This window comes from Neodiprion pinetum, chromosome 1 (assembly GCF_021155775.2).
Source record: "Neodiprion pinetum isolate iyNeoPine1 chromosome 1, iyNeoPine1.2, whole genome shotgun sequence".
Lineage (NCBI taxonomy): Eukaryota > Metazoa > Arthropoda > Insecta > Hymenoptera > Diprionidae > Neodiprion > Neodiprion pinetum.
Genome location: NC_060232.1, coordinates 29412911 through 29436721, shown reverse-complemented (window position 1 = coordinate 29436721; position 23811 = coordinate 29412911). Strand labels below are relative to the sequence as shown.

The 23811-nt window shown below is 33.7% G+C and overlaps 3 protein-coding genes across 8 annotated transcripts; 1 reads left to right on the top strand and 2 right to left on the bottom strand.

Annotated features, from left to right (window-relative positions):
- The first annotated feature begins 114 nt into the window (after window positions 1-114).
- On the top strand, window positions 115-3955 carry LOC124220378 (deoxyribonuclease TATDN1). 2 transcript variants are annotated; one of them, XR_006883587.2, is made up of 6 exons: window positions 115-265; window positions 711-890; window positions 1144-1537; window positions 1749-1952; window positions 2019-2512; window positions 2596-3955. XR_006883587.2 is itself a non-coding variant. In XM_046629178.2 (5 exons), exons 1-5 carry the CDS (start codon window positions 226-228, stop codon window positions 2122-2124), a joined length of 924 nt encoding a protein of 307 aa, XP_046485134.1. In that variant the 5' UTR covers window positions 115-225; the 3' UTR covers window positions 2125-3955. The 2 variants fall into 2 exon arrangements, 1 of the variants encoding a protein (XP_046485134.1); XM_046629178.2 differs by having other exon boundaries at window positions 2019-3955.
- Window positions 3416-10372, bottom strand: Tmem214 (Transmembrane protein 214). Its single transcript, XM_046628958.1, has 9 exons — window positions 10131-10372; window positions 9567-9778; window positions 8772-9455; window positions 8315-8525; window positions 8054-8196; window positions 5867-5990; window positions 5456-5721; window positions 5082-5194; window positions 3416-4814 (listed from the first exon to the last, which is right to left on the bottom strand). The coding sequence occupies exons 1-9, from the start codon at window positions 10255-10257 to the stop codon at window positions 4688-4690; spliced, it is 2007 nt and encodes a 668-aa protein (XP_046484914.1). The 5' UTR covers window positions 10258-10372; the 3' UTR covers window positions 3416-4687.
- Window positions 10373-11372: 1000 nt separating this feature from the next.
- Eb1 (microtubule-associated protein RP/EB family member 1) lies at window positions 11373-23760 on the bottom strand. Of its 5 annotated transcripts, XM_046629209.2 has the most exons (8): window positions 23447-23758; window positions 22587-22869; window positions 20949-21180; window positions 19466-19522; window positions 18033-18118; window positions 17772-17927; window positions 16545-16632; window positions 11373-13776 (listed from the first exon to the last, which is right to left on the bottom strand). In XM_046629209.2, the coding sequence occupies exons 2-7, from the start codon at window positions 22851-22853 to the stop codon at window positions 16594-16596; spliced, it is 837 nt and encodes a 278-aa protein (XP_046485165.1). In that variant the 5' UTR covers window positions 22854-22869; window positions 23447-23758; the 3' UTR covers window positions 11373-13776; window positions 16545-16593. The 5 variants fall into 5 exon arrangements, with proteins under 5 accessions (XP_046485165.1, XP_046485148.1, XP_046485155.1 ...); XM_046629192.2 differs by lacking the exon at window positions 16545-16632 and having other exon boundaries at window positions 23447-23757; XM_046629199.2 differs by lacking the exons at window positions 16545-16632; window positions 19466-19522; window positions 20949-21180 and adding an exon at window positions 22192-22459 and having other exon boundaries at window positions 23447-23760.
- Between the last annotated feature and the right edge of the window lie 51 nt (window positions 23761-23811).

Genomic DNA, 23811 nt, shown 5'->3' with positions numbered 1-23811 from the left:
AATCGAATCGCCGGCAAAATTCTTCGAAATAATGATAATACTTATTAGATTTTGAATAATCACCAATAGGAGTGTTGCGCGTGTCGATGCGTTCACGTCTATGCCGTTGGCAGAGCTGCATTACGAACGCGTAGACCTCGGCGAGTGCAGCCACCTGCGAAATATATCGAAGGTGGTCGCTAACCTCAAATAAAATTCTTTATTAAATTTGCTCAAAATAAATTTATGCTCAGGACGACCATGGCGAATTTGCGGAAATTCATAGGTAAATAATACGTCAATTAACGTTACCTGCATGATGATTCGTAGAAAATTCACCGAGAAATATGTATTTTGAAATAGGTTATGACAGCTACGGTAGCAGATGACAACCCTTAATTGTCTCATTCGGCTTCAGTCAATAAAATAATTTTTACACTGACAAATCATATTTCCGGCAACTAATATGTGTTTCAATAAATAAATTCTGTTTCGGATTTTATCAATAAATAATTTGAAATTTTTTAACTGGTTATCTAACCAAGTTCCTGCATTTAGTAAATTTATTGTTTAGTAGAAAAAATGCGTTTACCCTTTGTTTACGTATGATGGAAAGAGTTTGTCAAAACGAACATTCGTTGTCATTTTTTATGAAATTGTACTTTTGGTATCGTGAAGCTTGTAATGGCCAAGTCATTTTATTTGTAAAATAAGTATGTAATGTGTTTCAGATATTGGGGCCAATTTAACAGATCCTATGTACCAGGGTGTATACAATGGGTCTCAAAAACACGAGCCTGATTTACATAGAGTTTTGGAAAGAAGTTGGTCCAACAACATTTCCAAAATCATAATAACAGCTGGCAATATTGAACAAAGCAAAAAAGCTTTAGAATTAGCTAAAACTGATGGTACGTATTATACTGTTGTCTGAAAAACTAAGACTGTCCAACTTCATATAAAACATATTTCGAAGTAGGTGACATTCGTGATAATCATTGCAGCGAATACTGCATGTTCCGAACATGAGTAATGTATAGTTTCGCTTATTATTTGCTTTACAGTACTCGTTTCTTTGTATGAACATCGGCGAATTTATCATATTACAATCAATCTGATGTCAATCAATATCATCTTGATTATATTTCATTAATCAAATTACAGATAGGCTTTTTTCAACTGTTGGTTGCCACCCAACAAGATGCAGTGAATTTGAAGAATCTGGAGACCCAGAATCATATTTAAAATCGTTGACTGATCTTGCATCAGAAAATAAAGATAAAATAGTCGCCATCGGCGAAATGGGATTAGATTACGACCGATTACAGTTTTGTCCCAAAGACACTCAGAAAAAATACTTTGAAATGCAACTGAGTATGTGTTCAACATTGAATCTGCCCATGTTTTTACACTGTAGAAATGCTTCTGAAGATTTTGTACAAATTCTAAGAAAGCACAAAGGTAAACTGACCAATGGTGTTGTACATTCTTTCGATGGAAATCCGGAAGATGCCAATTCGATATTACAAATGGGGCTTTCTATTGGAATCAATGGATGGTAAATAATTTCGAACATCGTCCCCTTTGGTGACTGTCATACGCGTATTTAATTTGAATAACGAGTGGTAACTTTAACTTCATAAATAATTGAAAATTCACTAAAGTCTGAATCGAATAAACAATTTCTAGCTTAAGGCAACCCCATAAATTTTAGCTCTCGAAATAATTATTATTTTAAATGTGCTTCCTTATCTTTAATTGCATTTCAGTTCCTTAAAAACAGAAGATAATCTTTTTGCGGTGACTACAATCCCCTTGGATAGACTGATGATTGAAACTGATTGTCCATGGTGTGAAGTGAGGCCAACACATGCAGCAGCTCAACATATTATCACTAGTTTTCCCTCAGTGAAGAAAGAGAAATGGCAACCTGACCACTTGGTGAAGGGTCGTAACGAACCTTGCAACATTGTGTAAGTCATTCAATTTACAGATATTCTTGAATAACATTTGAATAAACTTGTCATTTTCATTTACAGACAAATTCTGGAAATATTAGCTCGTGTTAGAGACGAGGAAGAAGAGTATCTGTGCAACCAGATATATAAAAATACAATGAAACTGTTCTTTCCTCACGAGTTATAACTTTCTTATGAACTATTATTTATTTTATAAGCATCAATGTATCACACACCATACCTTAATATTAGAAACATAAACTAAGTCTTTTTGCATTGAACATTACTTGGGCTTTCGAAACTTCAATTCATAGCAAATTTGTGAGTATGAAAGCAAGCATGTGTAATCTGCTAAGCAGTAGGAATGATCATAAAGTATACTTGAAGCCAAATTTCAGTTAGGTATCCTTATAGAATTTCTACGCCTCGCATTGATACTACTGTAATTTATAATCCAATTTAAATTAAAGAAACAATAAACTCAAGTAATACCAACGAGACAATATTCGTCATCTTTACTGAAACTGTTCATCGCTTAAAAGTTCCCGTCATCTATGCCTAGCGTTCGACCGATGGTACACTTTAATAATTTTCTCAATTTACTTAAGAAACGTGTGCGATTATGCTATGGTCAAAAAATGTAACATTTTCTGTTTAGATTTGGCTGTGAGGATAAAATATTTGTCACAATTTTAGTACTGCAGTATTCCCAAAAATTTTGGACGCCAACTAGGAAATAGGAATTTATGAACAATGAAAACATGCAGAGTATTTTACCAAAATTAAAAAATTTGATAACGTGTCTAATCTAGAAATGATGTTGATTATAATATGCTTAATATTTGGATGAGCCTCCTTGTAGAGATGGATGAAAAATGTTCCATATTGTAGTGAAAACTTCCCTTTGTACAAAAGTTACGCATACTTACTAGAAACATTTGATGTACGAACGATAAAACTTCATGACCGATATGATATGATCTGTAATGCACTTGTTGGGATCTCAGAAACTTATTATTTTGCCACAATCTTCATTGAAGGGTCACTTACTGTAGTGAGTGTTAATCTCTTCGACGTAACCACAAGATACAGACCACTGTTTAGACCTCACTGGTAAATCCTCATTATTTGAGAAAAATTCATCACACCATTTCTCTTCACTACAACCAAGTGGCCGATGACAAGTTCCGTTAACTACTCATATAAGATATAAATTCAATTAACATGGACATCATAAATTTTGGATCGTAGAACTGCAAGTGAATTGAAACCAACAATTAGTAATATCAAACACTCAGTTTGATGTGATATGATGCAGTGAAGCTAGAACTCACACATTATTGAATAATACATCACTAAAGAGACTATGTTTGAATATATTTTGTATCAATCAGTAGTATTGTTTGCATCAATAACGTATGATTGAAAATAGACTGCGTTTTAGAGATAAAAAATAAGATATAAAAGAACCACTTACATAATAATAAACGCAACTTACTTTATTTATTTACGTCTACAGTTAGTACATGACCATTCTGTAAATCTGTTGTGTAAATTTATCCAGCAATATTTAGACTGGAATATTTTCTGCGATAGATTTAGTGGGTAAAACAGTTTCAATTTCGGATGAACCGAATTCTGTATAACAGAACACCAAACGATTATTATTTTCTCAACAAATTTATATGCAATTTTTTATGTTGATAACTAAATTATAATTACTGTTACTCAAACCGTGACTTTTGTAAACCGTATCAAGGTCAAGGTTTCAAATGTCAAGATAATCAATCGTATTATTAATTTAAAGAATTATATTTTTTACGCACCACTTTCGTACGATGTTCTTATTCATTATTGTACAACTTTTTACACCATTCTACAACAATATGCAATTATATAAACACATCAATCAAATCCTACAGCTTAATTCGTATAAAAAAAAATTTTGTTAAGTAGGAAGGCCGAGACAAATCAATTCAAATACTGAAATACATCATGATATTTAGAATAATCTGAAACGGGTGAAAAAAAAAATCAATGCAATCAAAAATACTTGTAAGTTTATTAAATGCGCTTTCACATTTATGATGATTGATTCCTTTTCATTTCTTCAACAAATATCATCTATGTACGAATTTTATCCATTATTACCGTTGTAACACGGCAGTAGAAACAAAATTCAAGTTATTTTTCAACCAAGACTGAAATTGAAAAACAGAACAAAATGTACCAATTTGTAACGGATATGAGTTTTTCTTTAAATTCCGTTTCGACTACAACCATCTACTTGTCTATTTTTTGCCCTCTCTTTCAGCATCTTTTTATCTTTATTCGAACCACAGCTTGTAGATTCATCAGGTGTTTTACAATTATAAAATCACTTAGGTTACATATCTTCAAGCTGATCTTCAAACACCATGAATAAGGTGCACCACGACTATCCATGATTCAGCACATATTCTTCGATTCTACTTGGATTCACATGCCAGTTGGAATTATTGAATACTCCTAATAGCAAATTCTTTTGGCACACCTTATATTAGTTCAATTACAACGATGAAAAGGTAACACAAAACTTCTCTTAGATTACAGAGATCTTAGATTAAAATTGCTTATGTAGTCAGCTTTTTAAATCTTGTATATTTTTGTGTTGCCCATCCAAACATAAATGCTGTGGAATACCACATTTCGACTTCCGAAACGGTATTACAAATGGAATTTTTAACAGGCAATATATTCTAGCTTACAATTCAATGAACCTTGGTCAATGTCTGGACCTTTTCATACACCCAGTTGTAAGTTTGACTGGCAAACGTTTGGGTTGTGTTGATTGCCTGGGATGTATATTTTCGCAAGTTTTCAGAGTTCAGGTGGCCACTGAAATTCAAGAGAGAATCAAAATCAGTAAAGGCTATGATTTAACGGCCAAAATGATCGTATTCACAATTCAATAGGCTTGATTCATAAGTAACTAACAATAAAATGATTCGAATCATTAGCTTCTTTATATGTACTAAATTTATTTTCTGCATATAAGTATAAGACTCAAAAGCGATTCGTATAGGGGTAAAAAGGAACTACCAAAGAAATCTCATTTCACCATTGATTTGCAGAATGAAACAAAATCATAGTTAAAATACTTACACAAGAATATTAGCTTGATCACTCGCTAGCGCAGAATAAGTTTTGATGGCTTCCATTGCTTGAATACTTTGTTTCTGCATACTCTCCAAAAGGCCTGGTGCATAATGGTTGATCTGTTAAAAAAAAACAAAAAAAAAAAAAACAGAGTAATACATTTGAAAACTAAAACTCAAATGTGAAATAAAGTAGTAAAAAATCTTGTCTGAAAGATGATTACATTGAACTCTGATACAATAATTTGTTGAAATTTGCAATTAACTTTAAAAACTAGTATTAGCATCAACATTTTTTCATGGAATGCATCACGTTAGTTGTGAGAATTATTTAGTTTCAGTCAAGAAAATTGAGTGATTAATCAGTTCCATGGTACTTACGCTTGCTGCAATGAGAGGTCCTTTCTGATGCGCATATAATACAATATTATTATATACTTTGAGAGAAGTATTCTTTGTTATAAGGCACAAATCTCCTGCTAATTTAACATAAGGCGTTGAAAATTCGGTAACAGCTTTGTAATACTCTGGAGCACTGGCTTCTATAAATTCAAGACTTTTAGAAGAATAAAGCCTGACTCTGCTCCACGCATGCTCTCCATAACCTGAGACACCACTTTCTGTCAGAAACCTATTAGTATTTGAAGCTGAAAAATTGTTCAATTATGGGTCATTATTCGATACTTATAGTTTAATGCGTGAAAAACTGAATTAATACGCTCGATTATCAACACTCCAAATGAAAAAAAAAAAAAAATAATAAAAATTGGCTATTTTTTTTAAAGAGAATACCTTTGAATGAACCATGTTTCTGAGTATCATATGCCAGCATGGCACCAATTACAACCAGCAGTAGTACACTTCCCCTTTTCCATGGAAACCAGCTCTTTGAGACTGTCATCTTCTCCAGCAAAACCTGTTGATAAGTTACGCAAGCAATAATGAAAAGAATAACGTACAGTTGATTTTCTTGCTGTCATTTACACTCGGAAACAGAACTTAATTAATCTAATGTTAAATACAAGTAAAAAATTGATTCAGCTCCAAGTAACTAAATTGAAAAAAGACGAATCAGTAAATAAAATTAAAGCAATTTGATGAACAATTGAAAAATGATGCTCGCTGCTAAATGATTTTTGAATTATTTTTCATCGCATCCAATAAAATAGTCTTAAAATAGTCTAAGAATGAAAACCTGAAACTTTTCTGATCTATTTGATGTGAAAAGGGGTAGAAAATCTGGATGAGCTGAAATCCGAACAGCTATTGACCATTGAACCATTCACTATTTGGCGTTCAACTTCAGACCAAAACAGGTTTGGCTTTTTATAGCCAACTTTTACAGTGTCCGGATCATTAATTAAAATAATGTTATGGCCTAAGTTGAACGGAATTTAGCCAAAGCCTGTGATGATAGCAACAGTGTTCATGTTTTACCCAAGTAATGCATTTCAAAACACACTCTAGTTGAATAATCAATCTATTTCAAGTGATGCCTGAGTGTCACACATTCAGTAACCCCTTTAAACTTGTAAATATTCAATTATTCAAGTATAAAATGTCAGAATCATAGATACAAAAGGAAATGAATTTTTAGTGTTCTATTAATGTCAATGCCAAATATTCGACTGCAATCACAGAGATGCTATGTATGTAATAAGTAAATAAAATAATAATTCAATTGCTTTCTATGACCTTTCACATCGTCAGACGTTTTCTAACGTTGACTTGACCGTGCTAACGGTTCGAAGGAAGACGAAACATCAGACTCACCTTGAAGAAATGTGACAATAAAAATATATTCACTGATTCAAATTAATTTGGAATAAGAACTCGAAGGAGTTGTTTGATACGGTCTTTGATTTTCTTGTTATGAAATGTACTTTTACAGGGAGTGCAGTGAAGCAAAAAATGAGATGAAATTCTTTAGGGACGCAAGACGACACAAGCTACGTGTTTACGACTGGTGTAACTGTCAAAATTCCAGCTCCACCCGCTAACGATATACGTAGGTTTATTTCACAAGATATAACTTGGACTTTTTGTCACGATTCTGTGTCCACGAGAAACGATCGAGATGGATTGATCGATCATCTACCTTTCGCTAGCAAATAGATAGCAGCTAAACTTTCTTCGTGCTGGTATTACCGCTAAAATATACGACCCGAAAAGTCGCGTTGTTAGGCGGGTAACGAACCGTACGGATACTGCGCATCGGGTTAGCGCAGGATCAATACTTTGCCGAAAGCAAAAGCATAAATACGCGCATGACGTAGATAAGGTATGTTCCTGCAACAATCGCGTGCCCCGTCCATATGAAAGCCATCTTGTATTTTCAACCAATCGCATACGAGATCATTTAGCGCACATTTTAAAGTGTGGAAGATGGCTTCCATATGGACAGCGCAGAACGGGACGAAAATGCGTCTGCCGAAGAACTACGTCTCATTTTCCTACATCGTGAGTAAGCATATCGCATACATATTTATCCATGTTGGTAGGTATGTGTTCACGATGAAGAGAAAAATCGACAGGAATCAAACTATGAATATCAACTCATGCACCGAGGTCGCCTATGGTTCATCGAAGGCTTTCATCTCTAATCTCGACGAATGAACATTTGAAAGTAATAACTGCATCTCCGATAATTTCTATTGTAGCTCCAATCAGAAGCGTTTCAACCAGGAAATTCGAACTTCCAGAAAACTAGGCGCATCATTATTGGGTACAGTACAATACCAGCTGCACACTCATCACTTTTCAGTGCCACTCGTATGAATCAGGTACAGCGTTTAAATTTGTGTTTCAAATTTGCAGGTCGAGAGGAAAACTCTCCGAATTGCAATTCAAATACAACACTTTTATTTTTTTTCTTGTAGTGCAGTAGATTGGATTCAGAATTTTTCAATTTTGTAAGTAATGCGTAATTTTACATGGAAAAATGACAATAATGTCAGATCTTGCAATTTTATAACTCACCTTGCATTCCTTTACACATGCATTGAGATGTTCCTCTTTCTTCTTAGCCTTTCCCAACTCTTCGTTTGTTGCAATAAAGGTCAAAATTGTTTCACGAAGAAGATTTACTCTTAGAGATGGTGATACACGTGTCCAGTTGGCATCTAGAATATTTAAGAGAAATCATGTGAAGTACCATGTGTAATGGAATTGTATTCTTCATAATTGCCCATCTAACTTTCTAGGATGTAGCAAAATATAGCAATCGCAACTAAGACTTACTGAGATGCTTAAGCAACAGACTTGATTGATGCAAGTACTTTGTGTAGTTTGATCTCCACGCACTATAACACTGTGTATCAGTGCTTAAGCTTGCAACAAGTGCATTTATAATTTCAGTTTTGTAATTTTCTGGCGTAGTGTATGTTAGTTTCTTCATTAAAGCTTGAAACAAGGGTTGGTGCCTTGTGTCTTTATTTTTAAATATTATCGTCTGTAAAATTTAATTTTACAAATTTATTTATCCACAAAAAGTTGAATTAAAAAACGTTCCAAAAATTTTGTAATTTAAATTGCTCTGGCAGATAGGCCATTATCATTATTAAATTAGAAATTTCATAGCAATTTGCAATACCTTTAACAAGTTTCGATATATCCAACCAAAAAAATGACAATGTTTTTACTACTTTCGGCAATCTAAAGTTCCCGATATTTTTTAGTTGTTAGGTATTCAGCTTACCCTCAACTTGGCCACAGAGACACTAAGTTCCTTTTCGACACTGGCTGGTATATTATATCTGCCACTGTATACATCATCTGCGATATTTAGGTACAAATCAGAACTCAAGCTTGTTGTTGTGCCATGTAGGGTAGTGAATCTCTCCAAAATTTGTACCACATAGCTAGCATAATTTTTCATTTCCAGCATAGATGCCATTACTTCGTGCCAAATTTTCAGACCGATTGTTAAATTCTTTTGACCCCCTTGTGCCAATGCCCAAAGTAAAGACAAACCAATTGGCTTTCTGTTCTGATAAGAGTTTCTCAGTGTAACTAATTTTGGGATATTAGAAATCACAGTTTCAGGATGTTGATATGCCAAGAATTGTAAAAATATTTTATGACCAACAACCGGCGTTCCTTTAACCATATTGTTCGTCATCGCTGTGAGTGTGATTTCATAAAAAATTTGGACAGCCTTGCTCCCTGCGTCTTTAGTAGCACTTTCCAATATGGAACGAATTGTATTAGGAACTACACTGAGAGGGTAGTCAGCGGGTTTGTTTCCAAATACTGGGTCATTTGTGTCTATTGGAATTTTCACACATAAATATGCCAAAATATCCTTTAGCCACACCAGAGGTGCTTCAGGAAATCGAGCCTGATTAGTTGCCAAAATATTTTTGAGTTCTTCAATTGAGATCTGTAATAAAAGTATAAATCTAATAACATTGTAGAAAATAATAATAAATGTAGAAAGAATCGAGCGGGCAAAAATACAGTACAATGTTATAATATAATCAGATTAACCTACTGCATTTAAGGCCCCTTCAATAGATTTCGGAGGTTTTTCCTTTGGTTCTGTTTTCTTTTTTTCTGCTTGTTGTTGTTGTTGCTGTTTTTGCTTTTGTTGTTTTTTCTTCTCTTCATTTTCTTTAGTCTTACTCTCTTTTTCCTTTACCGGTTTCTTATTCTCCTTGTTGTTATCCAAGGTGTTATATAGTGTCTTCACTTCGTCTAACGGCACTGAAAAATAGTAAAATTTGGAAGTTAATGTTTCTCTTATGCGTAAGCAGTGAAAACAGGTAAACTGACATTATATGCGCATTGCTAGAAGCTTGACACGGATTATTTCCGGTGATCCAAACTGCTTTTGGTTCACAACTAGAAAGTGATTGGGAAATTTTGAAATTCCAAGCAGGTTCAAGGGTTCTTGTAAAATTAAAAAAAAATGATAAATCTAGGATAAGAATCTGACGTTCGACTTCTGACTAGTGTTAACGAATATGTGCTCTGTTTTCTATCGAATTATTCTCAACACAAAACATTAAACATCTGTTTACAAAAGTAGGTTAGGTAAAACCTAACACAAACTTACAAAAATCCTCAAGTTTCGGCGCGTTTTCCATAAACTTTTTCTTCTCAGCTTTTGACAATTTCGCTGGTTTTCCATTAGATTTGTCCTTCTTGTTTTTCCCAACAACTTCCCAGCCACCGTAAGACATATTTTACGGGTTTGAGATAACCAAAAAATAAATCTAACAAACCAAAGGCACTAACGTCAAACACGTCAAACGACAAATTGGACAAACAGCGTTCGCCGTGGCAGCTGCTGGGCGCAAGCGAGGTGGAGGATGTCGCGACGCCCAAGCGCGACGTGGAGTCGCCCTGCGCATGCGCACCTAAGCTTTGCCACGCAACCCACAGTCATTCAAACCTTCCTAAATACGGATAGATTAGTCTCAATCGTCTCAATCGTTGCAACCACATATACTGCAATCTTACCATTCGTTACTCATGAATGTCTCGTTTGCATGCAAGACTGTGGTTTGTATTAAGGGGGATTCTCTTTGGTTTGTATGCAAGGACGCTCTCGATGCAATCACAAGTGAAGGGGCAATAGATTTTTTCATTTTTGCTTAGTTTTACTATCAGACGGGTAGCGAATCATGTTTTCTCACTTTACTCTTCTTCCACTGAGCAATTGAATAGAAAATTCTTGGGTCACTTCAGTTATGTTACAATGATACCTACGGTATGCTTTAACGCTTCGCGCAAGTTCTGAAGTATATTTTCCAGCAAAACTATTATTAGATTAATTATAGTTTCATTTCACATTGTATTGGATTAATGAATTTTTAGTTTTATTATTGTTCACTAGATTTGAAGAAATTACAACTGAGCAGTAACATAATTAAGGATAGACTAAGTTGAACTGGAAGAAAATGGTCGTTGTGGTTTTGAAAAGAAATGAACCATGTGACTTACAGTTTTCAGGTCTAAATATACTGCAGGTATATAACGATACGCTGTATAGGCACATGAATGATAAATTTTTTACAACAAAATTGGAAAAGTTTTCTTACTATGAATATGTAAATAACAAACTTATGTGAGACTGTTTAATATCGTACAATTGTACATATAAGATGCAAGCATGCTGTTTCACTCAATGTAAGAAATGTATTATTTCCAACTCTCAATTATAGGACAGGGTTATTATTGATAATACCAACATCTGCCAATAAGCACATTATCTCAAATGTTTGGCATTCAATTTCAAATATTTTGAAAAGTTATACGGTTCTACACGTTATTATATCAATATACATCTTGAAGGTTTAGCATCAACATATTTTATTTAAGAGCATTCAAATTCATGTTTTGGCGATATTAACTTTCATTATTTCAATTTTCAAACACCTCTTTACGTTTACCACAAGATATATCTATCGTTATTTCGAATTATAATAAAGGTCAATTTATAGGCGCATACAAAAGTTCGTACCATAATACATTATTTCATAAGTAGCAAGAATGTGTAAAATTAAAGTGTAATAACAAATTCATAATTACTTGTATAGCAACATTTTTACTGGTTTCACTCATTTTTAGTAATATAATATCAATTGGTGAGAATAAGCTACAACTCGCTAAAGTATACTACTTAATTTTGCTCGATTTTTCTTTTCGCTTAAAATCACAGCACAAATTTTATTATCAGATTAGCACAAGGGTAAAAATATTGAAACATCACACGTGTAATTATTTTGATTGTATTAAAAATATGAACATTTATCCTGAATATTCAATGATAATCGATACAAGCGTTCACAACCTAACGTGACATCATTGAATACTTTCGAATAGTAATTTCGAATTTATTTTGATAATCTGTAATTATACATAAGACGAATGTAGCAAAAACGAATGTTTTCCTCACCATGTTCAGGTTAATTATGAATACATAATATGAAAGAAAATTAACCTTAATCAGACAGTATTAATATAATTATACTATTTCAAAATCCCACGATCAAAGAACCAATGAACTTTATGTAAAAACTGATTTTATAGTTATTATTCAATTCTTCACTTCCTCACTCATAAGATACATGTCTCATGTATTTGATCAGCTTCAATATAAATGTACACAATATCTTTCATGCTGGCAAATTTTGAATGAATCAAACTGTGAAATGTAAATGTTGGAAAACAATATCCCTTGTAAAAATAGCAAAGCAGTCGAGTACTAGAATATACTGTGATCAATATAAGGTTCATTAAATTAATCAGTGACTAGTATTCCTAGATTTTTATTATTTACTCACTACCTTTTCACTTGTGAAAAAAATACTGATTTGAATTGTTTTCTGTACATTTATTTCCACTGATCGTGTCACTGTATGCTGAAAACGGAACAGATAACTCTTGACAAAACTTTATTTTCATATTTCGAATAAAAGCACCTGGAAAAACGTGGAGTCGTTATTCTGTGGTCACCATATTATTGGCTAGAGTATTTCTCTCGAAGTCACAATAAGTGACACAAAAGCAAGAAAAGAATTACAAACATTTATTCGAAACGGCCATTTATACCAATAAATTATGTCCCATAATCTCAGACGCAAGAATTGCATACTTGAAATTGGTGACGGATAAGGCAAATCTAGTTGTAAAATTTTTTAATTTCTTCGGATAAGAAAAGTTCTTTATAGATCCATTTTTTCGAGTAGTGAGAAAAATATAGTTTAAAAAACCATAACATGTATAAAAGAACTACAGTCATTTTCTTTGCAAACTATAATTTTCATCAAACAAGAATGAGCTTGACGTCTACATGAACCACAACTGTAAATTTGACGTGTTACTTACATGCGGACATGTCGAATAAAAAATTTACCTTATTGATTTCAATGTCACAGAAGAAAAAATCAAATGTTTGAGTAAACATCTACTTCATCATCATAATATCCACATAGGATGAACAATTGTTTTATTTTGTAGTGAAAAGAAGCGCACTCAGTTTTCTGTATCGCAAAAATCCAAAGGTCCTCTTGGATTTAGTTTTTCAAACTTTGAAATTTTCATCTGATACAGAATCACGGGACGTTGTTACCGAGGCTGATTAAAATTTAGATAAACAACATTTCTCAGAGGCAGAGATTAATTTAGCTGATGCGCTTACTTTGAATTGCGTATATCAACATTTTTTTAAATATAATCCTAGATGCGTATTATAGGTACCTATATACAGAACTCAGAAAAGTGACCAATTTTGTTCGAAATTGAATCATCCTCAGTCTGATTTACAATGAAATAACTCAACGCAAAGATGATCGATGTGATTAGCATATATTTCTGGTTAAAAAAAATTAACTAGAATCGAAACATTACTTCAACTATTTTTAACAATATTCAGGCGAATAAGTGAAATTTGTATTGAACATCAGTATATCAACATAAACGTTAAGACCTAGATGAAAAAATGCATACGATATTGATTGAAATTCAGTATACATACAAACATTTAATAACAAGCCATTTCGACACATCTTAGCGCTTAAACAGCTATACAGGGTGATGTACTGACGCGACGGATAGCGGTACTGGCTCGTGAACTAGATAAACAAAAACGCATTTCACTTAATAATATTCTGTTCTTAAAAACAAGGCTAGTATTCCTCCTCATCTCCGGGTACCAGTACATCTCCATCTTGTTCTTCAGGCGGGGCAAAACCATCCTGCAATCATAATGACACTCTCACTCTTGTGGACTATATCGACTAATTCCATAAAATTTAAGATGTAAAAAATATAATATGTAAAATAAAAATAACACCATACAAGGCTTTCAGAGGCTTTTGAATATGGGTTACTAAAATTCAGTCTTGTAGAATAAACGTTATGCTGATAAATCATTACAATTGGATGTTTATCATTGAGTAAATATACACCAACTAATTGTTACTGGAAAGTAAGGTTCTTCAATTATGTCATTTTAATATCGTAAGATGAATTTTGCATCACTAGTAATGCTAACAAGGTATTTCATAAGTATCTGGTTTTTCTGTAATCCTTGCATAAAATGAAAAATTAAACTTATGGACTTGAACGTGACATAAGTGCAACCAAGTAATTCTAATAACTTGGGCATGTGGAATAAAACAAAGTCTCATAAGCCGTAACATAGTGAAACATTGAATGCTAGATAAATATGTGGCACTTTCGGAACGCTGAAACATGATATCCCAACGAAATTCAACAAGAATATAATCCTTCAATTGGTCTATGTATAATTATTGAAGCTGAAACTCATGTCCGGACATATAAATTATGAAAAGGGTATTGATAAAATTGGCTGAAATGCTAATGAAATATATTTAGTAAAAATAATAAAACCATATTAACAATAATAAATAAGTATATAATTAACATAATTATAGAAATAATTTTGAAAAATCATTAAACACATTTCAGAAAACGTGATTCGAGTTCCACAATTTGTTAAACATTTTTTAGACGGGATTAGAAAATGTATACAAATTCTAGCAATGAACACTAAGGGACATAAACGATATACACATTCAACAGATTTTTCATTTAATTACAAATGAGGTAAATAATTCATTTTGTAGGAAAAAGGTGCTACACTATTAACGTAAAGAAGAATTTTCAACATGAATGAGATGATAAATAAAAGGAAATTAAATGAAAGAGATCTTGGGCCGGTAGTTATTTTTCTTCTATTTATATATTGAGTTCGAAATTGAATTATATGAGTGGATAATACTAATAGAAACTCTTTATGGTTTCAACATACTATCTTACAATTCAAATTATCAATCATAGATATGGTCTACCTTACTTCCAATTGATAAAGTAAATTGTAGCATCAAAAACTACCGGCCTGATCATGAAAAAATTATACGAAGAATCAAACAAGCAATGTACAAAGATCTCGAAGATAAATAAACAAATTAATAAAAAATGATAAAAAGTGACGAAACAGCGTGTGTTTAAGCAGACATAAATATGTAAGGAAGTTTCTTATGTGTACACAGGTGGCGGAGCCATTTAACAGAGTCATATTATTAAAAAACAAGGATTAAGAAATGTCGTAAACTGTGAACAAATGTCTGTAATCAAAATAAGTGCTGAAAAGAGGCTAACAATGTCAAAACTTAGGAATTTACTAGGAAAGTTTAATCAACTATCCCCTAAATTAATCCACAATTCAAGTTACAGTGTATTATTGTTTGTGTAACAAATACGCCTCAACCTCTAATTCCCCTAAAGATAAAAAACATCGTATACGAAAAAGCAACTATTCTGTTTCATCTGTAATCCTGATCAGATAAACTATTCTCAAATCTTTAACCTTATTGATTTGCTACTTGCTGATCGAGAAATTTAGGGGAAAAACACATGGAACTTAAAGATTTTTTTCAATGACAATCTGATTCGGTTTTGTTACAGCTGAAACAGATCATTGCACTTAAATTTTAGGGGAGAGTGCTGGATATTATAAATAATTAAATATATTCTGAAAATTATTCAACTATTTTCAGGGTTATAGAGCTAAAGCAGTGAAAATTGGAAAGCTGTATAACAGAGCAAAATTCTTAAGCAAAGCTGTACGCCCTCTTGAATCCAAAGATTATTCTCTGTATTATAACAGCTGTTTACTGTCTTTGTCAAGCATAACTGTTGAAAATTTCCAATATGTACAGCATGGCTTTTCATACTTACCATTAGTTGCAATTAAAAAGACATGTTTTCATCAAAATTATTCTAAATTGAAAAAGAATAGTTTGCATAGTTTCTAAAAATTCTCGGATTATAATTTTATATCAAGTGGAGAATATTTTCACAACTGAAGAAAAAGTGTGTAAACATTCATGAAAAAAAAAAATTCAAATATTTTATTATAAAGAAAAAGGATTATTTTCTATGAGTTCTTAGTTTGGTGACATTATCTCAGATTGTTCTGAAAAAATTTCAGAGATCTGATGACTAATGCGAGTTTACTATAGCTCATAACAATTGGTCAATTTCAACATATTTTCTATATGACATGAAACCTTTAATGAGATATCTTTTGAATTATTAACTTTCAAATAACTAATAGACGACTGCTATTCAAGTTGAAATTAATTTTGATTGGATATAAAGAATCATAATGTGTGTGAACCTGGCTCAAGAAAATTACTCAGTTATGCTTCCGATACAGCGATAAGCACCCAGCACACTCCTCGCTAATCTTGCGAAGACTGCATACCGTCGTAACAGAACTTTCAAACATATAATGAACTTTGTGCCTGTATCAGTTGTTTGGTTACTTATCGGACAATGTTCATTACATGTAAAGTTTGTTTATGTGGTAAGTAATCTTAGCTTGCTCATGCTTTTGCTGAAATAGATGACCAGCAACTCAAATTAGTTAATCCAAGGCGCCCAACGAACGGAGAGCTACCGACAGACAGCGGGCGTCTACCTTAGAAAATTTTACCTTAAGTAAGTGACCTGCTATGGAAATGAAACATAACCAAGAAGAGATGCTAATAGGTCTCTTCGTCCTCCTGGCCATTCCCATTATCCTGAAATCATTAGAGTGTCAGCGTCTCTTCTCTGAGACTACCTCGCTGAATGCCTCAGTAAGTGTGGTCCAAGTTCAGAATTTTGTGACGCTGATCTCACTTAGAATAAGTGACCGTTGGCTCAAATTCTTACACGCCATTCTACAGATAAATGTTTAATCTCGGGAATAGAAACAATTAGTACTTGCTCGGCTAGTACAGAAAAACTGTGATGCAACAAATTTCAAATGATTAATGAGTATGGCACACCGGAGTTAGTAATTTTTTTAAGAAAACTGAAAGCGGGATCGATCTACCTAACAGAAGTGAAGATTTGGATTCCGACAAAAATTAACTCCTATGGAAATAAGTGATAACAGGCATTAATTCTCAATATATTATGACACAATGACAATCAGTCCGCAAGTGACTTTCAAATTACTGTAGATATTTCGAAATCTCAAGTCAAAGGAATGAATTTTTTGTCTAACCAAATTGATTTACCGAATTTTTATTTACTTGGGGGGGGCGGGTTTATTTATCATAGACATTGCGCTATACTATACTATTCTATTACAAACAGACGACTGAGGTATTTCAATTTGCAAGGAAATCTTCAGCACTGGTATACATAGAAATTTAAATTGCATGATACATTCAACCAACCCCATTTTACAATCAAATGTTTCTATTGATTGTAAAAAAAAGACATTTCCAGAAATAGATTGATATAATCATGAAATCATCTAAGCACAATTGCAAGAAATCAAAGAGCAAAGGAATAGAGCAAAGACAGTTACATTTTTTTTTTTTTTGTTAACTGTAGTACATTGGAATATTTTCTCTCAACCAATTATTGGAGAATAAATTTTAATATAAAATTTTAAGCATAGTTAGACAAAGGATACATAAAATGGACTTTGGACAGTAACAGTAAGCAATTAATTGTGTCAAATTTTCCCCACTAACAATATTAATTTCAGAAATTTCTCATGCGGTCTTCATATTTCTGTTCCTACCTTCGCAGAAACTCAAGTAATAATGCTGTTTTTTGTTACCCTAATTAAAAGCACTTGGCTGCTCTATAGTAAAAAATGGAATTTGTCTTTGCGGTAATCATTAGACAAATTTTTAATAATAAGGTAACGTGTATTACATACCTCAGTTGCATAAAGAACATCTAAGATCTTCTGAACGATTTGCGGTGGTTCACCATTGTCACAATCTTGACACATAACTTCAATATCTCGAAGTTTACCAAAGTAGAAATCCCTTTCCTTCTCTAAACCATCAACGGTCAGTTTCAGCTCCATCAACTGCAATTTAAATCAAGCAACAATCAATAACAATTTCTATTAATATCAACGAGTTTTTAGGCATAAATGTGAATGTAAGGACTATCAAGATGAAATATAATTTACCTGTGCACTAAGCTCTTCAATCTTTCCAGAATCACCACGATTACCAACAGCAGCTAGTTTTGGTGCTGGACGTTGGACTTTAGGCACTGAATCAAGAATGACCAATTAAAGTACACTCATCTGTATTTGCGTGTAATAAAACGGGTATTATATTAATTATATACGAACAGGAAGAAGGAATTAGTTGAAAACTGAAGTACACGATTTCACAGGGGCCAAGTAATCCAGATTCAAAACCAGAATTAGTAGACAAATTTGGGATATAGGAAATGTAATGGGCATCTAAAATACAGCTTAATTAACATAGTCAACAAAGTATTTGAAATAAGTTTCAGGATATACAGAGATGAGTTGTTCATTTTTATCTTGATCGTGTTTTGAACTAAGAAAGTAATTTTTGAAAAATAAATTTCAGCGAGTTAATATAAGTTCTTTTAACCTTGTGTTTTTAGACCCGGAAAATTGACAAGTGTCCCTTCAATTCAAATTCAACCAATTTCACTATTTTCGATACCAAAAAGTAGGAAATTTGACTTCCATCAGATTGAATTGCATGAGAACTTATTATTGAAAATTGACCACGTATGCATGGACATATAGAGACATGCTTTCAGAAATTTAAAGTCACACTGACTCATCTACATAATTGTTACGAATAAGTTTCAATACAGGTGCTATACGGGAGTGGCCAGGATCTGATATAATAAAGCAGTATATTTGCGAACTTTGTCGCAAAATACATTTACGAATGCATAATGATTTTAGTCGAACTTGTTTTCATAAAGACGCTCGAGTCAGTAAGCGCTTTATGTGTTTTCTAAGTTTTGGGGGAAATTCAACTTATTGTTAGGCTTAGTATACAATGGGTCATACGTCTGTGTGCAGATTGCTGTCGCAGACACAACACATGATTGCACCAATGAACGCACACAATCCATTACAGACCGGGCTTTACAGAAAACGTGCACACTGAGTAGAGATCCATCACTTTTGAAATATTAGAAAGATGAAAAAACTAGGTAGATCTCTCTCACAATCAGTGAGATGTGCATGTTTTCATTGTTAGTTGAAATTCCTATAAATAACAATCACAATTCCTGGATATTGCTTTGAAACCTGTCCTAATTGGTAAACGAAAAATTAGACATTGATAGCAAGCAAAATACGTGCAAGCAACTATGCAGAAATTTGTGTGTAACATCACAAATTAATATGATTATACCAATGGACATGAAATGACAATGACAGTCTTTATTTAAATTTAACAAGTATTTTCCAACTACTTGATGAAAAGAGATGCTAAAACACGAATTTGCTTTTGTAACATTGCATATCCATTTATAGCATAAGCAGCCTATATGAGTTGACATGATTTCTATAAAATATATCTCCAACAAAAATGAAATGGTAATAAATAAGAAAATGATAATTACTAGCTTTGCCTACTGGCTTCGAAGTAGGCGCTTGAAGGGGAGATGGAGGCCCCTCACCTAGGACGAATGTCATGTTATGTTAGTTTGATTTATGGTAACAATGGAAGATAATCTTGAATGTCAGCGAGCCACACAGGTTTCTTTCCCGTCAATTAATTAAGGCCGTTGGACTGTTTTCCGGGTGAGGGGATCGAAGAAAGCAATTCTGAGGTGTTCGAACTTTTTCCCGCCTGCCACACTAAGCCCCGCAGAACCCAGAAATAACACTTTCTCTGATACAAACTATTCCAGATTTTATAGATGGTTTTTCTAGTGTATTGTCCTATGTGGGGTATTTTTTCGTGTTAAACTGTTTCATCAACTATTGATTTCCATGTTGTGAACATGATTTTCCATAGGATTTACAGGATCTTCCATAATAATCCATGTATTACAGCTTAACTTAGCAAACAATTTTCTTGAAAACAACATGGTCAAATCTAACGAAATTCACATCTACTCGTAGATGTGCCTTTCTTAAATTTCGTCCTACATTTCAAAGTTTGTGTCTTACAAACGGCCAAACAGTCCAACTTTCTTAACACGATAAGATTTTAATTCTCCGTGAGCTGTAGTCATAAATTTTCAGGTACTCTCAAATGTCTGATAGTGCGTAGTTGATACAACTTTCTATACAGATAAAAATGTAACCGCAAAAGCAATGGTTTTATAATTTTTTTCACAACTGGTTGATTTGCTGATACATTTACCACATATTCCAAATTGCATACAAATACGCAGAGTGACACAGGACTATCTCTCTATAGGGTACCAATGTGTTCCCCTTGAAAAACTGTGACAGAAACATTTTTTACTTCTCACACGAAATTCGTAGTTTGCAAATTGCAGTCGTTTGAAATTGACCTATCCAGTAACACTTAATGGCTCAGAACAGAACAAGAAAAGGGCTGCCGGCTCGACATTTAACCTCCGCACTCTCGGCAGCTGCCCTGAGCCAACAGGTACTACCAGATTGGCCAGTTTCAAACGGCAGTAATTCACAAACGACAAACTTTGTATCAAAAGTGAAAGAACGTAACAGTCGCAGATTTTCTTGAGAAACACACAGGTATCGGTATGCGTACAGGTATTGTACGTAAGAACCCTGAATTAATAAGTCAGGATTATAATATCATGTAATTATTTCGTGATCGAAAGTCCAGGTTATAAATAGCTTTCGCCATCATCAATCTTGTCGTATACAGACTATATACAGTATAAAAAAATAATGGTACCTGTGAACTTTGTTATAGATAGTTTCGAATACGTCAAACGTCATTAGTTATATAAACATTTTCAAAAAAACTTCAAGTGTTTCAGTAGATGGTGGTAGTACTTTGTTATTGTAAGGGAAAAAAAAAAACCTTCGGCAAAACTAAGAGTGAGATCGTAAATATCGTTCATTGCAACGTGACATATGAAAATTAAAATCAAATAAAAGTACCGGCTCTGCCAACAGGCTTAGATGGAGCTTCACGGGGTGTATTGCGTTTTATCAAACCAGACCCTCGAGGTGCACTATGTCCACCTCCACCCATCTGTTCATTTCCTCTCATAGCTAGGGCATCATAAGGTTCAGAGCCCGAGTAGTTCGCGTCAAAGAATTTCTTGAACCACTGCAGAAACTCAAAGTTGTCCTGGAATCTGCCTTTGACAAGCCTATCGATCGGGACGATCTGTAACGACAGACGCAGTATCCGGAGAAATGAAATAAAATTAAAACCAAATGTGACTAAAAAGAAATTACACGAATGAATGAGTATAGTGTGAGCTATCATAGTGTACAACACCGATTTGTTGCGAATCATTTAAAACGACATATTTGGTAAACTATTTCTGAATAGTATAGAGCTTTCGGATAAGTAAACGTAGACCATCAAATTGAAATAAATTTTCAAATCAATGAATTTCCGAACAATAAACACATTCAATCAACAAATGGATAGAAGCATTGTGTTATGCCTTATCAAAGAAAAATCAATATAGTTTGTTGGCAGAAGGGGTTGTTTTCCTCCAACATATATGCCAATCAATGCTCATGCTAGGGGAGTTAATCTATTCTGTTTGGAAACGAATTACGCATTTGAATGAAAATTAAAATTAGGCTGCACATCAATTAATAATTATATGTACTGAAATAAATATTTGCGCAATTCAATCATAAACCGTATATTTGTCACAGTAAAAGGTATCTGAACTATGATTGGCTGTATTTCTGTAGATTTTCTATGCAACCCCCTACTTAGATATATTTTCAGTTGGGTAAAAATACCTAACAGGCCTAGGTGAGCTTTGTTACCATGTAATTGAAATAAAATATAACATCACCCAAGTATAAGTGATAAAGAAAATAAACTAAATGCAAAATTACAGTTGCATGAAGTGAATACATGGTAAAAAATATCACATGACATTACTGATTGCATGCCATGCGACTTGTACATAATATTTCTAAGAAAGAAAAATGAATAAGCTAGAGTGTCATACCAGCCACAAATAAAAGCAAATACGTTTGTTCAACATTAATAATGCTATATAATACATGAAGTGGTGATGGATCAATCAATAAAATGGTATAAATGAAGATGTAAAATAAAATTTGGCAAATGAAAATGAATCCATGCCATAACAACACGTCAAGTATACAAACAACTCGTAGCAATAGTTTTAAAAATATATTCAAGTACCCGACTGTTGTTTTGGAAAAGTGTTACGCTGTTGAATATGCTTTTGTTGCATCTGTGGCTGTTTTGGATGAGACGGTAGTGGTACCAATTGAGGATTGGACAAATTATGAGTACCATCGACGCCTGAACCAAGTGGAATACACCCACGAGCTTCGTAGCCGTCATATTCTCGACCGTCATAGTTAGCATCAAAGAATTTCTTGAACCATTGAAGGAATTCAAAGTTGTCTTGAAAACGGCCCTTTATCAGCTTGTCCACGGGTATAACCTGAGCCATTTTTACCCATCTTTTTATAATTGTGACAGAAATTACGATGACGACGATGATAAAGCTGCTCAATATTTTCGGATAACAGACTATCATCAATTAGTAAAGACTGAAAATATCGCCTTACCTTATCGACGTTCATTTTCTTGAATCCACCCTGAAGTATTTTGAAGTTCTGTATATATTCATGCTCCAACACAGTCCTAAACTTGACACGTTTCAAGGGTACACTGCCAGGAAATAACATGTCCATAAATTGGCAGTACGCTGCTCCCGTGCACAATTCTTCTATCTTGCTGAACGACGACGAAAGGCAGTCGTTAACCCACGCCAGCATGTCATGACGACTGAGGTTATCGCTCGTAACGTTTGTGGCATAAACGTTCACTGCCATACTAGCAACTATTGATCTGCACGTAAACAGAAATATACACAAAGTTAGTGAAATTTGATTAAGTTTTGGCAAGGGACTGTGCTACCATTCTGTAAAATCTGTAAGTCAAGAATGTGGTGGATATTATGACACAAGTAAAAGTGTTTATTTGTTGTAATAATATTTTTTCAACAGTCAGTTAGCGAGCTATACAACGAAATGCAAGGTTGAACTATAACGTAGGCGACACAAAAAGTATCCACTATTGACGAAAGTCAAAGACCTCCAGCTGAAATTGTCGACGGTTGGATACGCGCGAAGAAGTATACAGCATTGGGGATAAATAACATCAGGATTTATTTATTGATTGATAGCGCAATTTATGCGAGCACTCTCGAATGTATATTGAGGGGATAGGAATGCACGGTATTCTATTTTAGTTATTTCCACATTCGGCATGCGGTTGTCGGTGAACCTGATTAGGACATTTTATTGACGGATCTGATCTTCCGGAGAAATCTTCCCAAGTAGGCAGATATATAACAAGCAGTACTGGCTGTACACATGGCCGATTAATAATGTAGAATTAGTGGAATAAGCCGGGCAAACAGTACCTGAGAAAATTCTTCGTAAACCCACAGCGGGAGTGGTTCACACGTAGATGACAAATGTGCACTCGGATGTTCAAATACGCGTAAGGTATGAAACGGAAATTTCTAACGGTTTCTTTTGCGGCAATCGTCAAGTATATCACTAATATTGTGAACAAACTAATGTTAGGGGTTCTTGAATTTATATTAAAAGACGTAAATTTCACCCCTGATTAACTGATATTCTCATATATTGTTTATTTTTACTCGAAACCCAGGAAAACGCGCGCGGTATGCGATACCGGAATTTTTTTGTCAACTGTCAAATGGCGGAAAGTTGATAAGCCAACGCAGCCATTTTGCAGGGGTTTTTACTCGAGTCTAGTAAC

What these genes read in the sequence shown, in the direction of transcription:
- LOC124220378 (XM_046629178.2), top strand. Translation starts at nt 226, where the DNA reads ATGCTCAGGACGACCATGGCGAATTTGCGGAAATTCATAG. An exon ending in GAATTTGCGGAAATTCATAG is followed by an intron (nt 266 to 710) that starts GTAAATAATACG and finishes AATGTGTTTCAG; the next exon opens with ATATTGGGGCCAATTTAACA. An exon ending in AACGAACCTTGCAACATTGT is followed by an intron (nt 1,953 to 2,018) that starts GTAAGTCATTCA and finishes TTTCATTTACAG; the next exon opens with ACAAATTCTGGAAATATTAG.
- Eb1 (XM_046629192.2), bottom strand. Translation starts at nt 22,853, where the DNA reads ATGGCAGTGAACGTTTATGCCACAAACGTTACGAGCGATAACCTCAGT. An exon ending in AGAAAATGAACGTCGATAAG is followed by an intron (nt 21,181 to 22,586) that starts GTAAGGCGATAT and finishes CTGTCGTTACAG; the next exon opens with ATCGTCCCGATCGATAGGCT. An exon ending in TTGAAGAGCTTAGTGCACAG is followed by an intron (nt 17,928 to 18,032) that starts GTAAATTATATT and finishes TTTAAATTGCAG; the next exon opens with TTGATGGAGCTGAAACTGAC.
- Tmem214 (XM_046628958.1), bottom strand. Translation starts at nt 10,257, where the DNA reads ATGTCTTACGGTGGCTGGGAAGTTGTTGGGAAAAACAAGAAGGACAAA. An exon ending in TCTGTTGCTTAAGCATCTCA is followed by an intron (nt 8,197 to 8,314) that starts GTAAGTCTTAGT and finishes TAAATATTCTAG; the next exon opens with ATGCCAACTGGACACGTGTA. An exon ending in GATCAAGCTAATATTCTTGT is followed by an intron (nt 4,815 to 5,081) that starts GTAAGTATTTTA and finishes CTTGAATTTCAG; the next exon opens with TGGCCACCTGAACTCTGAAA.